The sequence below is a fragment of the Ammospiza caudacuta genome, chromosome 5 (assembly GCF_027887145.1).
Source record: "Ammospiza caudacuta isolate bAmmCau1 chromosome 5, bAmmCau1.pri, whole genome shotgun sequence".
Lineage (NCBI taxonomy): Eukaryota > Metazoa > Chordata > Aves > Passeriformes > Passerellidae > Ammospiza > Ammospiza caudacuta.
Window position 1 is genome coordinate 17,254,656 of NC_080597.1, and position 12,628 is coordinate 17,267,283.

Below are 12,628 nucleotides of genomic sequence, written 5' to 3' on the forward strand. Positions count from 1 at the left end.
AGAGGGAAGCCACTGGGCCTGGTGCTGTCCCTGCAGGCCCTTGTCCACTGCCGCTCTCAGGTCTCTGCTGGGCCTGGTGCAGAGAGTGAAAGGCCGCAAGAAGGTGCCCCCGGAGAAGGCCTTGGAGAACGCTGGGGCCAGGAGTGCCACCATGAGGACGGCAAGCAGGGCCTGGTGTGGCCGTCAGGGCGGGAGGGCACAGGGCAGGCGCTGAGGCCCTGCCAGCTGGAGCTGGGAGCTCTGGAGTGCTGCTGGCAGAGAGCCGTGGGAGATCCGTGCAGCAGCAAGGACACGGGCTTCTAGATGTGTTAGAAAGCAGAGAAGAGCTGGAGAATGAGCACTGAAAGAGTAGGGTGTGTCCCTGTGGGGAACAAACTTCACAACGCCAGAGGTTATCTCCAGGGAGGACACAGAGGAGTCCTGTAATAGTATTGGAATAAAGGGAGAGGCCAAGGGACATTTCCCCTTGGGGTGTCTCGATTTCTTGAGACCCAGGACAAGGCCGCAGCCTCCTTTTTTATCCTAATTCCCAGGTGCATCACCCTCTTCCTTCCCCCACTGCCTGAGGTACTCGGAAGGAACAAGACTTTTCCAGTTTCCTACTGTATGGAACCCCTCTGCCACTTTGATTGTGGAGGCAGGAATGGCACCATACACACGCACCAAGCTTCATGCACAGCAAGCAACTTTTATTGAGTGCTCTCTTCCTTTGCAGATCTGAATGTCTGCCTGGTCAGTCCACATTGGTTGAAGCAGTTGCCACCCGGTCAAACAGCCAATAGCTGCTGGTGTCCCCAACGGTCCGGGCCTGCTCCCTAACGGTCCACACTGGTTAAGTTTCATCATTAAAGTACTTATAGAATTACTTCTGCTTCAGTTCTAAAATTAGGATGAAATGAAAGCGTGAGGCCTTCAGGCAAGCTGCTGACCACCACAATAGCCCTCTGGTTTATATCTTTGTAACCCTGCAGAAGACACAGGCAGGGAAGGGGGGGGCGCTGGGGTCACCCTTTATGTAAGGCGGGGTTCCACCTGTCTAGAGCTTAATGATGGTGCTGATGGGGTTGAGCATTTTTGGGTAGGAATCAGGGGGAAGAGCTACAATAGCAGCCTGCGACTCTTAGATGGCAGTTCATCACTGCAGTCTGTGTAGCTGTGCCTGTTTATGCACAGAAAGACAGACCAATCTATCTGGAACTGGTCACCTAAAAGACATCTTTCTAATGCAGAACAATTGTGCTGGGAAACTCTTTCTGGAGTAGAAAAAAGGAGTGCTCTCCAGAGGCCTGGTCCACAAGTGGTGTGGGGAAGCCAGGAGGATGCTGTCATGCTCATTCTTCAGAAAAGCAGCAGGGCTGAAACCAAAGTGCAGCTTTTATAGACTCAGAGATTTAACTGAAGCTCAGCATGGAGTCAAGGCTTTGACTCCGTGATCCTCAAGAGTGCCTTCCAACATGGATATCTATGAGATTGCCAGTGGAGGGCAGCTGAGAAAAAAGACAAGAGAAGGGCCAAGAGAGGTTCTTTGAAGAAGATTCACTCAAAGGCTGCCTTAACCGGTACCCCAGGGCCCCTGCGACAGTCTGAGCTGGGGTGGGGACAAAGGGTGGGGCTGGGCTGGCTGTGGTGTACTGTGACGTCCATGACATCACGGGGCCATGTCACAAATGGGGGCAGCTATACAAGGCCCCAGCAGGTAACGCTGGCCCTGTATTGCTTGGGCAAGCGGTGAGTGCACACATGGTGGGGAGGCTGGGCTGGGGATAAGGGCCGGGGCAGAAACGCAGTACCCGGGGCTGGCTTTTCCCCCTGCATCCAGGAACAGCCCCTCATGGCCCAGCCTTGGGCAGGACACCGTGCTGCTGCTGCTGCTGCTGCTGCTGCTGCTGCTGCTGCTGCTTGGGCAGCGGAACGGGCCTGGCTGCTTGCCAGCTCTCTGGGGTCCTGTGCTTCCTGCTCCCAGATCCCTGGAATTCCTGTCCCTGCTGCCCCCCACAATCCCTGCTGCCAGCTGCCTCCCTCTCAGCCCCTCCCTCTCAAGGCCTTCTCTCCATCCTCCTGCAGACCATGGATACCTGGGTATTGTGGCTCTTGCTCTTGCCAAGTTTAGTCCAGTACCCACAGCCCGTGGGTAATGGCTTGGACGAGGCGACACGTCTGCGAATGGAGGTGCGTGCCAAGCTCCAGGAAGAGGAGAAGATTCATCTGCAGCGGGAGGTGGAGCAGCTGGTCCTGCTGAAGCAGGGTGTCTTGGCCTGGGGAGACCTGCTCTCCTCTGCCCGGCAGCACTGGCAGCTCTGGGCTCTTGCTGGGCTCCTGCTCCTTCTCTTGGTATATGTGGAGGAAAGGGAGCCTGAGGACAGAGGAGCAAGGAGAAGCACATGATGGTGTAAATGAAGAGGAGGTTGAAAATGTGCATGCACATGAAGAAGACTTTGGAAATGAAGATGAAGGAGACAATGAAATGGAGGTGGAGGAAGACGACAGTGATGATGGCCGTGCAGAGGATGTCGACAATGCTGCTGCCAATGAAGCTGGCAATGAAGCTGCCAATGCAGCAAACGTCAATGACGTTGGAAATCAAGTGCAAGAATTCCGTGATCGTGCCGACAACTTTGGAAGAATCATAATGGAGCGCGTACAGTGGCCTGTGCAGGACCTGCAGGGAGGATGCATGTGGACAAGAACCCTGATGGAGCATTTTGCAATTTATTTTCGACGGGTCTTGTCCAACAGTTTCTATCCGGTGCTGCAAGGAGCCATTGGGGTGGGCAGTGCCTTCGAAGGTTGGAGTCCCCGTGAGCAGGATGTTGTGTACCAGGTGCTCATACCCATGACACCTCCCCGAGGGCACAGCTTCCACCTAGAGCTGGGCACTGCATGGCAGAGGCGCTTGAGGAACTTCCACATCCGCGTGCAGCAGGAGTGCACCTGCACGAGTGAGCAGCAGGGTGAGCACATGCTGTGCTTCCTGCACCACCCTGAGGAGGAGCTGAGGAGGCATCAGGATCCCAGCCTCCTTCATACCCTGTGCACGGGCTCCTACCTGGACGTGGAGAAAACTGCCCGCTGGTTCTACCAGCTGGTGAGAGCAATCTGGCCGGCTTTGCTTGAGTCACACAGTTGGCATTTAGTGCTGCTGCCCCCCAGACGCTCCTGCCAGTTCAAGGTGACCAACGGCAGAGAAAGCTACCGGATCGAGATCCTCTTTGGGGTGCGGCAAGGCAACTCAGACGTCTTTGTGAGCAGCCAGCCTAGGCAAGCCCACACCTCCAGCACAATCTGGCCAGAGAGCTACGCTGTGGCTGAGATGAAGTTCTTCAGGTACATCGCCAGGCAGGCTCCCCCTGACAGCTTGCACCTGAAATGCCTGCAGTTCTTCACTCGTCTTCAGCTGGGCTTAGGCTTTTCCACCTATACCATCAAGACCATTGTCATGCACCTCCTGAGCATCTTGCCCGCGTCACAGTGGCGCAGGAGACATTTTGTGAGCCGGCTGATGGATATCAGCGAGAGCCTGCGCACATGTGTGGAAAGGAGACGCCTCAATCACTTCATTGTGGGCAACCAGAGGCTTCCTGAGGGCATCCGCTTGCCCCCAGAGGTCCTAATGGCCAGGTCACGCAATCTCTTCCATGACCTGGTGATGGATCCCGTTGCCCACTCTCAGGCAATGAACCAGTACATGGATCTGCAGCATTGGTTCAAACGGATCCTTAGAAATGAGCAGTGAAAGAGGTTCTCCTGCACAGAGCTGTGCTTGTGAGGCTCACACCGGGTGGCAGAGAACCAGTTCTCAGGAGAGATGGGAAAAGAAGGGAGAAGGTAGGTTTCGGAGAGGGAAGGGAAAACGCTGCGTAGCAGCACTATGCCATCAGCAGCAGCAGCAGCAGCAGCAGCAGTGTGGTCTCAAGAGCCTCCCCAGCACTGCATCCAGTGATGACCAGGTTGGCTCCAAAGATCAAGGAACATGCACAAGGAAATGCTATTATTCCCCCACCTCTTTCTTTGAGTCCATTTTCCCTCTGAGGGCTTCATCTTGTGCCGAGACACGACTCTCAGAATCTCAGATGAGGGAATGTTTGAAAGGACCACTGGTGGCATCATTTGCTTCAGGGGTGCTCCCGGCAGGTCTTCCCGCTCTACACTACAAAGGATTGCGTTCGGATCAAGGTTGTTGACTCTCTCTCTCTGGGGAGGGAGACTCCACAATCCCTGGGCAATGTTTGGGATTGCTGAATGGACGTTGTTTCTCCTTCTTCCCTCATGGGAATCCTTCAGGTCAGCATTGTACCAACTGTGTTGGAGCTGACCTGATACTTTGTATATGTAAAGATCTAGGTTGTTAATTTGTGTATATATATCCCCTGTGTACATATTATATGCTAGAAAGCTTATCAATTATCATATATAATAGTAAAATATCATAAAAGCCAATGGAATAATATAAATATTGTCAACTACATGAATTATGTAACTATTATATCATGAGAAGAAATTATTCTAAAGGGTCAAATATGTAATTTTGTTTAAAGAATGCAATATAGCCAATATTTAGCGTCACTCTAAGTTGTGATACGTATTAATGCTCATAGGGCACTTATATCTTATATGGATGAAAACATGTTATTTTAAAATTTCCAAAAAATTGATACATTTATATCATACGTAGCAATTATAAATGTTATATTGTATATATAAGGAGTTTAATATATAAGAGGTTTTTTTAATGTAGTAGTAAAGACATATATCGTGTCTCTGTCTGCTGGGGACACACAACTATGTTCTATAGTTAGTGCTTTTATGAGTAGCAACCTGGAAATTTCGTTGCTCTTGATTCAATAAAGGACAAGATTCCAGAACCTGGATCATGCAAGACTTTATTGACCTCAACCAGACCTGTAGTGTAGGTAAAAGCGACAAGTTGTGAATCTGAGCTTGTGAAGAGTCTCCTTGAAATTGGCCATACTTGCAGTGGTGAATTGGTTCTAATCAGAAATTAAGTCCAGTTGACCGCGGCCCCTGCAACCACAGAAGGCCAGAAGTGCCTCCCTTGGAAGGATGCTTAAAAATGGTCTTGTTGCAACCCTGCTGCCAAGGGCAGGGACACCTTCTCCTGGGCCCGCTTGTTTCAGACCCCGTCCAGCCTGGCTTGGAACGCTGCCAGGGATGGGGCAGCCACAGCTGCTGTGGGCAGTGTGTGTAGGCAAGGGCCTGAGCAGCCTGAGAGGCAAGAATTTCTTGTGCATCTCCAGCCCAAGCCGGCCCGCTGTCAGAGGGAAGCCACTGGGCCTGGTGCTGTCCCTGCAGGCCCTTGTCCACTGCCGCTCTCAGGTCTCTGCTGGGCCTGGTGCAGAGAGTGAAAGGCCGCAAGAAGGTGCCCCCGGAGAAGGCCTTGGAGAACGCTGGGGCCAGGAGTGCCACCATGAGGACGGCAAGCAGGGCCTGGTGTGGCCGTCAGGGCGGGAGGGCACAGGGCAGGTGCTGAGGCCCTGCCAGCTGGAGCTGGGAGCTCTGGAGTGCTGCTGGCAGAGAGCCGTGGGAGATCCGTGCAGCAGCAAGGACACGGGCTTCTAGATGTGTTAGAAAGCAGAGAAGAGCTGGAGAATGAGCACTGAAAGAGTAGGGTGTGTCCCTGTGGGGAACAAACTTCACAACGCCAGAGGTTATCTCCAGGGAGGACACAGAGGAGTCCTGTAATAGTATTGGAATAAAGGGAGAGGCCAAGGGACATTTCCCCTTGGGGTGTCTCGATTTCTTGAGACCCAGGACAAGGCCGCAGCCTCCTTTTTTATCCTAATTCCCAGGTGCATCACCCTCTTCCTTCCCCCACTGCCTGAGGTACTCGGAAGGAACAAGACTTCTCCAGTTTCCTACTGTATGGAACCCCTCTGCCACTTTGATTGTGGAGGCAGGAATGGCACCATACACACGCACCAAGCTTCATGCACAGCAAGCAACTTTTATTGAGTGCTCTCTTCCTTTGCAGATCTGAATGTCTGCCTGGTCAGTCCACATTGGTTGAAGCAGTTGCCACCCGGTCAAACAGCCAATAGCTGCTGGTGTCCCCAACGGTCCGGGCCTGCTCCCTAACGGTCCACACTGGTTAAGTTTCATCATTAAAGTACTTATAGAATTACTTCTGCTTCAGTTCTAAAATTAGGATGAAATGAAACCGTGAGGCCTTCAGGCAAGCTGTTGGCCACCACAATAGCCCTCTGGTTTATATCTTTGTAACCCTGCAGAAGACACAGGCAGGGAAGGGGGGGGCGCTGGGGTCACCCTTTATGTAAGGCGGGGTTCCACCTGTCTAGAGCTTAATGATGGTGCTGATGGGGTTGAGCATTTTTGGGTAGGAATCAGGGGGAAGAGCTACAATAGCAGCCTGCGACTCTTAGATGGCGGTTCATCCCTGCAGTCTGTGTAGCTGTGCCTGTTTATGCACAGAAAGACAGACCAATCTATCTGGAACTGGTCACCTAAAAGACATCTTTCTAATGCAGAACAATTGTGCTGGGAAACTCTTTCTGGAGTAGAAAAAAGGAGTGCTCTCCAGAGGCCTGGTCCACAAGTGGTGTGGGGAAGCCAGGAGGATGCTGTCATGCTCATTCTTCAGAAAAGCAGCAGGGCTGAAACCAAAGTGCAGCTTTTATAGACTCAGAGATTTAACTGAAGCTCAGCATGGAGTCAAGGCTTTGACTCCGTGATCCTCAAGAGTGCCTTCCAACATGGATATCTATGAGATTGCCAGTGGAGGGCAGCTGAGAAAAAAGACAAGAGAAGGGCCAAGAGAGGTTCTTTGAAGAAGATTCACTCAAAGGCTGCCTTAACCGGTACCCCAGGGCCCCTGCGACAGTCTGAGCTGGGGTGGGGACAAAGGGTGGGGCTGGGCTGGCTGTGGTGTACTGTGACGTCCATGACATCACGGGGCCATGTCACAAATGGGGGCAGCTATACAAGGCCCCAGCAGGTAACGCTGGCCCTGTATTGCTTGGGCAAGCGGTGAGTGTACACATGGTGGGGAGGCTGGGCTAGGGATAAGGGCCGGGGCAGAAACGCAGTACCCGGGGCTGGCTTTTCCCCCTGCATCCAGGAACAGCCCCTCATGGCCCAGCCTTGGGCAGGACACCGTGCTGCTGCTGCTGCTGCTGCTGCTGCGGCTGCTGCTGCTGCTTGGGCAGCGGAACGGGCCTGGCTGCTTGCCAGCTCTCTGGGGTCCTGTGCTTCCTGCTCCCAGATCCCTGGAATTCCTGTCCCTGCTGCCCCCCACAATCCCTGCTGCCAGCTGCCTCCCTCTCAGCCCCTCCCTCTCAAGGCCTTCTCTCCATCCTCCTGCAGACCATGGATACCTGGGTATTGTGGCTCTTGCTCTTGCCAAGTTTAGTCCAGTACCCACAGCCCGTGGGTAATGGCTTGGACGAGGTGACACGTCTGCGAGTGGAGGTGCGTGCCAAGCTCCAGGAAGAGGAGAAGATTCATCTGCAGCGGGAGGTGGAGCAGCTGGTCCTGCTGAAGCAGGGTGTCTTGGCCTGGGGAGACCTGCTCTCCTCTGCCCGGCAGCACTGGCAGCTCTGGGCTCTTGCTGGGCTCCTGCTCCTTCTCTTGGCACTGTGGTATATGTGGAGGAAAGGGAGCCTGAGGACAGAGGAGCAAGGAGAAGCACATGATGGTGTAAATGAAGAGGAGGTTGAAAATGTGCATGCACATGAAGAAGACTTTGGAAATGAAGATGAAGGAGACAATGAAATGGAGGTGGAGGAAGACGACAGTGATGATGGCCGTGCAGAGGATGTCGACAATGCTGCTGCCAATGAAGCTGGCAATGAAGCTGCCAATGCAGCAAACGTCAATGACGTTGGAAATCAAGTGCAAGAATTCCGTGATCGTGCCGACAACTTTGGAAGAATCATAATGGAGCGCGTACAGTGGCCTGTGCAGGACCTGCAGGGAGGATGCATGTGGACAAGAACCCTGATGGAGCATTTTGCAATTTATTTTCGACGGGTCTTGTCCAACAGTTTCTATCCGGTGCTGCAAGGAGCCATTGGGGTGGGCAGTGCCTTCGAAGGTTGGAGTCCCCGTGAGCAGGATGTTGTGTACCAGGTGCTCATACCCATGACACCTCCTCGAGGGCACAGCTTCCACCTAGAGCTGGGCACTGCATGGCAGAGGCGCTTGAGGAACTTCCACATCCGCGTGCAGCAGGAGTGCACCTGCACGAGCGAGCAGCAGGGTGAGCACATGCTGTGCTTCCTGCACCACCCTGAGGAGGAGCTGAGGAGGCATCAGGATCCCAGCCTCCTTCATACCCTGTGCACGGGCTCCTACCTGGACGTGGAGAAAACTGCCCGCTGGTTCTACCAGCTGGTGAGAGCAATCTGGCCGGCTTTGCTTGAGTCACACAGTTGGCATTCAGTGCTGCTGCCCCCCAGACGCTCCTGCCAGTTCAAGGTGACCAACGGCAGAGAAAGCTACCGGATCGAGATCCTCTTTGGGCTGCGGCAAGGCAACTCAGACGTCTTTGTGAGCAGCCAGCCTAGGCAAGCCCACACCTCCAGCACAATCTGGCCAGAGAGCTACGCTGTGGCCGAGATGAAGTTCTTCAGGTACATCGCCAGGCAGGCTCCCCCTGACAGCTTGCACCTGAAATGCCTGCAGTTCTTCACTCGTCTTCAGCTGGGCTTAGGCTTTTCCACCTATACCATCAAGACCATTGTCATGCACCTCCTGAGCATCTTGCCTGCGTCACAGTGGCGCAGGAGACATTTTGTGAGCCGGCTGATGGATATCAGCGAGAGCCTGCGCACGTGTGTGGAAAGGAGACGCCTCAATCACTTCATTGTGGGCAACCAGAGGCTTCCTGAGGGCATCCGCTTGCCCCCAGAGGTCCTAATGGCCAGGTCACGCAATCTCTTCCATGACCTGGTGATGGATCCCGTTGCCCACTCTCAGGCAATGAACCAGTACATGGATCTGCAGCATTGGTTCAAACGGATCCTTAGAAATGAGCAGTGAAAGAGGTTCTCCTGCACAGAGCTGTGCTTGTGAGGCTCACACCGGGTGGCAGAGAACCAGTTCTCAGGAGAGACGGGAAAAGAAGGGAGAATGTGGGTTTCGGAGAGGGAAGGGAAAACGCTGCGTAGCAGCACTATGCCATCAGCAGCAGCAGCAGCAGCAGTGTGGTCTCAAGAGCCTCCCCAGCACTGCATCCAGTGATGACCAGGTTGGCTCCAAAGATCAAGGAACATGCACAAGGAAATGCTATTATTCCCCCACCTCTTTCTTTGAGTCCATTTTCCCTCTGAGGGCTTCATCTTGTGCCGAGACACGAATCTCAGAATCTCAGATGAGGGAATGTTTGAAAGGACCACTGGTGGCATCATTTGCTTCAGGGGTGCTCCCGGCAGGTCTTCCCGCTCTACACTACAAAGGATTGCGTTCGGATCAAGGTTGTTGACTCTCTCTCTCTGGGGAGGGAGACTCCACAATCCCTGGGCAATGTTTGGGATTGCTGAATGGAGGTTGTTTCTCCTTCTTCCCTCATGGGAATCCTTCAGGTCAGCATTGTACCAACTGTGTTGGAGCTGACCTGATACTTTGTATATGTAAAGATCTAGGTTGTTAATTTGTGTATATATATCCCCTGTGTACATATTATATGCTAGAAAGCTTATCAATTATCATATATAATAGTAAAATATCATAAAAGCCAATGGAATAATATAAATATTGTCAACTACATGAATTATGTAACTATTATATCATGAGAAGAAATTATTCTAAAGGGTCAAATATGTAATTTTGTTTAAAGAATGCAATATAGCCAATATTTAGCGTCACTCTAAGTTGTGATACGTATTAATGCTCATAGGGCACTTATATCTTATATGGATGAAAACATGTTATTTTAAAATTTCCAAAAAATTGATACATTTATATCATACGTAGCAATTATAAATGTTATATTGTATATATAAGGAGTTTAATATATAAGAGGTTTTTTTAATGTAGTAGTAAAGACATATATCGTGTCTCTGTCTGCTGGGGACACACAACTATGTTCTATAGTTAGTGCTTTTATGAGTAGCAACCTGGAAATTTCGTTGCTCTTGATTCAATAAAGGACAAGATTCCAGAACCTGGATCATGCAAGACTTTATTGACCTCAACCAGACCTGTAGTGTAGGTAAAAGCGACAAGTTGTGAATCTGAGCTTGTGAAGAGTCTCCTTGAAATTGGCCATACTTGCAGTGGTGAATTGGTTCTAATCAGAAATTAAGTCCAGTTGACCGCGGCCCCTGCGACCACAGAAGGCCAGAAGGGCCTCCCTTGGAAGGATGCTTAAAAATGGTCTTGTTGCAACCCTGCTGCCAAGGGCAGGGACACCTTCTCCTGGGCCCGCTTGTTTCAGACCCCGTCCAGCCTGGCTTGGAACGCTGCCAGGGATGGGGCAGCCACAGCTGCTGTGGGCAGTGTGTGTAGGCAAGGGCCTGAGCAGCCTGAGAGGCAAGAATTTCTTGTGCATCTCCAGCCCAAGCCGGCCCGCTGTCAGAGGGAAGCCACTGGGCCTGGTGCTGTCCCTGCAGGCCCTTGTCCACTGCCGCTCTCAGGTCTCTGCTGGGCCTGGTGCAGAGAGTGAAAGGCCGCAAGAAGGTGCCCCCGGAGAAGGCCTTGGAGAACGCTGGGGCCAGGAGTGCCACCATGAGGACGGCAAGCAGGGCCTGGTGTGGCCGTCAGGGCGGGAGGGCACAGGGCAGGAGCTGAGGCCCTGCCAGCTGGAGCTGGGAGCTCTGGAGTGCTGCTGGCAGAGAGCCGTGGGAGATCCGTGCAGCAGCAAGGACACGGGCTTCTAGATGTGTTAGAAAGCAGAGAAGAGCTGGAGAATGAGCACTGAAAGAGTAGGGTGTGTCCCTGTGGGGAACAAACTTCACAACGCCAGAGGTTATCTCCAGGGAGGACACAGAGGAGTCCTGTAATAGTATTGGAATAAAGGGAGAGGCCAAGGGACATTTCCCCTTGGGGTGTCTCGATTTCTTGAGACCCAGGACAAGGCAGCAGCCTCCTTTTTTATCCTAATTCCCAGGTGCATCACCCTCTTCCTTCCCCCACTGCCTGAGGTACTCGGAAGGAACAAGACTTTTCCAGTTTCCTACTGTATGGAACCCCTCTGCCACTTTGATTGTGGAGGCAGGAATGGCACCATACACACGCACCAAGCTTCATGCACAGCAAGCAACTTTTATTGAGTGCTCTCTTCCTTTGCAGATCTGAATGTCTGCCTGGTCAGTCCACATTGGTTGAAGCAGTTGCCACCCGGTCAAACAGCCAATAGCTGCTGGTGTCCCCAACGGTCCGGGCCTGCTCCCTAACGGTCCACACTGGTTAAGTTTCATCATTAAAGTACTTATAGAATTACTTCTGCTTCAGTTCTAAAATTAGGATGAAATGAAACCGTGAGGCCTTCAGGCAAGCTGTTGGCCACCACAATAGCCCTCTGGTTTATATCTTTGTAACCCTGCAGAAGACACAGGCAGGGAAGGGGGGGGCGCTGGGGTCACCCTTTATGTAAGGCGGGGTTCCACCTGTCTAGAGCTTAATGATGGTGCTGATGGGGTTGAGCATTTTTGGGTAGGAATCAGGGGGAAGAGCTACAATAGCAGCCTGCGACTCTTAGATGGCGGTTCATCCCTGCAGTCTGTGTAGCTGTGCCTGTTTATGCACAGAAAGACAGACCAATCTATCTGGAACTGGTCACCTAAAAGACATCTTTCTAATGCAGAACAATTGTGCTGGGAAACTCTTTCTGGAGTAGAAAAAAGGAGTGCTCTCCAGAGGCCTGGTCCACAAGTGGTGTGGGGAAGCCAAGAGGATGCTGTCATGCTCATTCTTCAGAAAAGCAGCAGGGCTGAAACCAAAGTGCAGCTTTTATAGACTCAGAGATTTAACTGAAGCTCAGCATGGAGTCAAGGCTTTGACTCCGTGATCCTCAAGAGTGCCTTCCAACATGGATATCTATGAGATTGCCAGTGGAGGGCAGCTGAGAAAAAAGACAAGAGAAGGGCCAAGAGAGGTTCTTTGAAGAAGATTCACTCAAAGGCTGCCTTAACCGGTACCCCAGGGCCCCTGCGACAGTCTGAGCTGGGGTGGGGACAAAGGGTGGGGCTGGGCTGGCTGTGGTGTACTGTGACGTCCATGACATCACGGGGCCATGTCACAAATGGGGGCAGCTATACAAGGCCCCAGCAGGTAACGCTGGCCCTGTATTGCTTGGGCAAGCGGTGAGTGCACACATGGTGGGGAGGCTGGGCTGGGGATAAGGGCCGGGGCAGAAACGCAGTACCCGGGGCTGGCTTTTCCCCCTGCATCCAGGAACAGCCCCTCATGGCCCAGCCTTGGGCAGGACACCGTGCTGCTGCTGCTGCTGCTGCTGCTGCTGCTGCTGCTGCTGCTTGGGCAGCGGAACGGGCCTGGCTGCTTGCCAGCTCTCTGGGGTCCTGTGCTTCCTGCTCCCAGATCCCTGGAATTCCTGTCCCTGCTGCCCCCCACAATCCCTGCTGCCAGCTGCCTCCCTCTCAGCCCCTCCCTCTCAAGGCCTTCTCTCCATCCTCCTGCAGACCATGGATACCTG

General features: G+C 52.7%; 2 protein-coding genes across 2 annotated transcripts; both read left to right on the forward strand.

Moving 5' to 3' along the window:
* Nucleotides 1-2,163: 2,163 nt before the first annotated feature.
* LOC131557850 (inositol 1,4,5-trisphosphate receptor-interacting protein-like 1) lies at nucleotides 2,164-3,733 on the forward strand. Its single transcript, XM_058805319.1, is given in 2 exon segments — nucleotides 2,164-2,330; nucleotides 2,332-3,733. Coding segments are annotated over 2 exon segments (1,569 nt in total).
* A 72-nt stretch (nucleotides 3,734-3,805) lies between these two features.
* On the forward strand, nucleotides 3,806-11,271 carry LOC131557854 (inositol 1,4,5-trisphosphate receptor-interacting protein-like 1). The gene is made up of 5 exons (XM_058805324.1): nucleotides 3,806-3,825; nucleotides 5,311-5,434; nucleotides 7,339-9,011; nucleotides 10,587-10,710; nucleotides 11,266-11,271. Exons 1-5 carry the CDS (start codon nucleotides 3,806-3,808, stop codon nucleotides 11,269-11,271), a joined length of 1,947 nt encoding a protein of 648 aa, XP_058661307.1.
* The last annotated feature ends 1,357 nt before the right edge of the window (nucleotides 11,272-12,628 follow it).

Bases quoted from the DNA above. Each gene is read 5' to 3' on its own strand.
- LOC131557854 (XM_058805324.1), top strand. From the start codon at position 3,806: ATGGGAAAAGAAGGGAGAAG. The intron at 3,826-5,310 runs GTAGGTTTCGGA...CTGTCCCTGCAG, and splicing joins ATGGGAAAAGAAGGGAGAAG to GCCCTTGTCCACTGCCGCTC. The intron at 9,012-10,586 runs GTGAAAGAGGTT...CTGTCCCTGCAG, and splicing joins CGGATCCTTAGAAATGAGCA to GCCCTTGTCCACTGCCGCTC.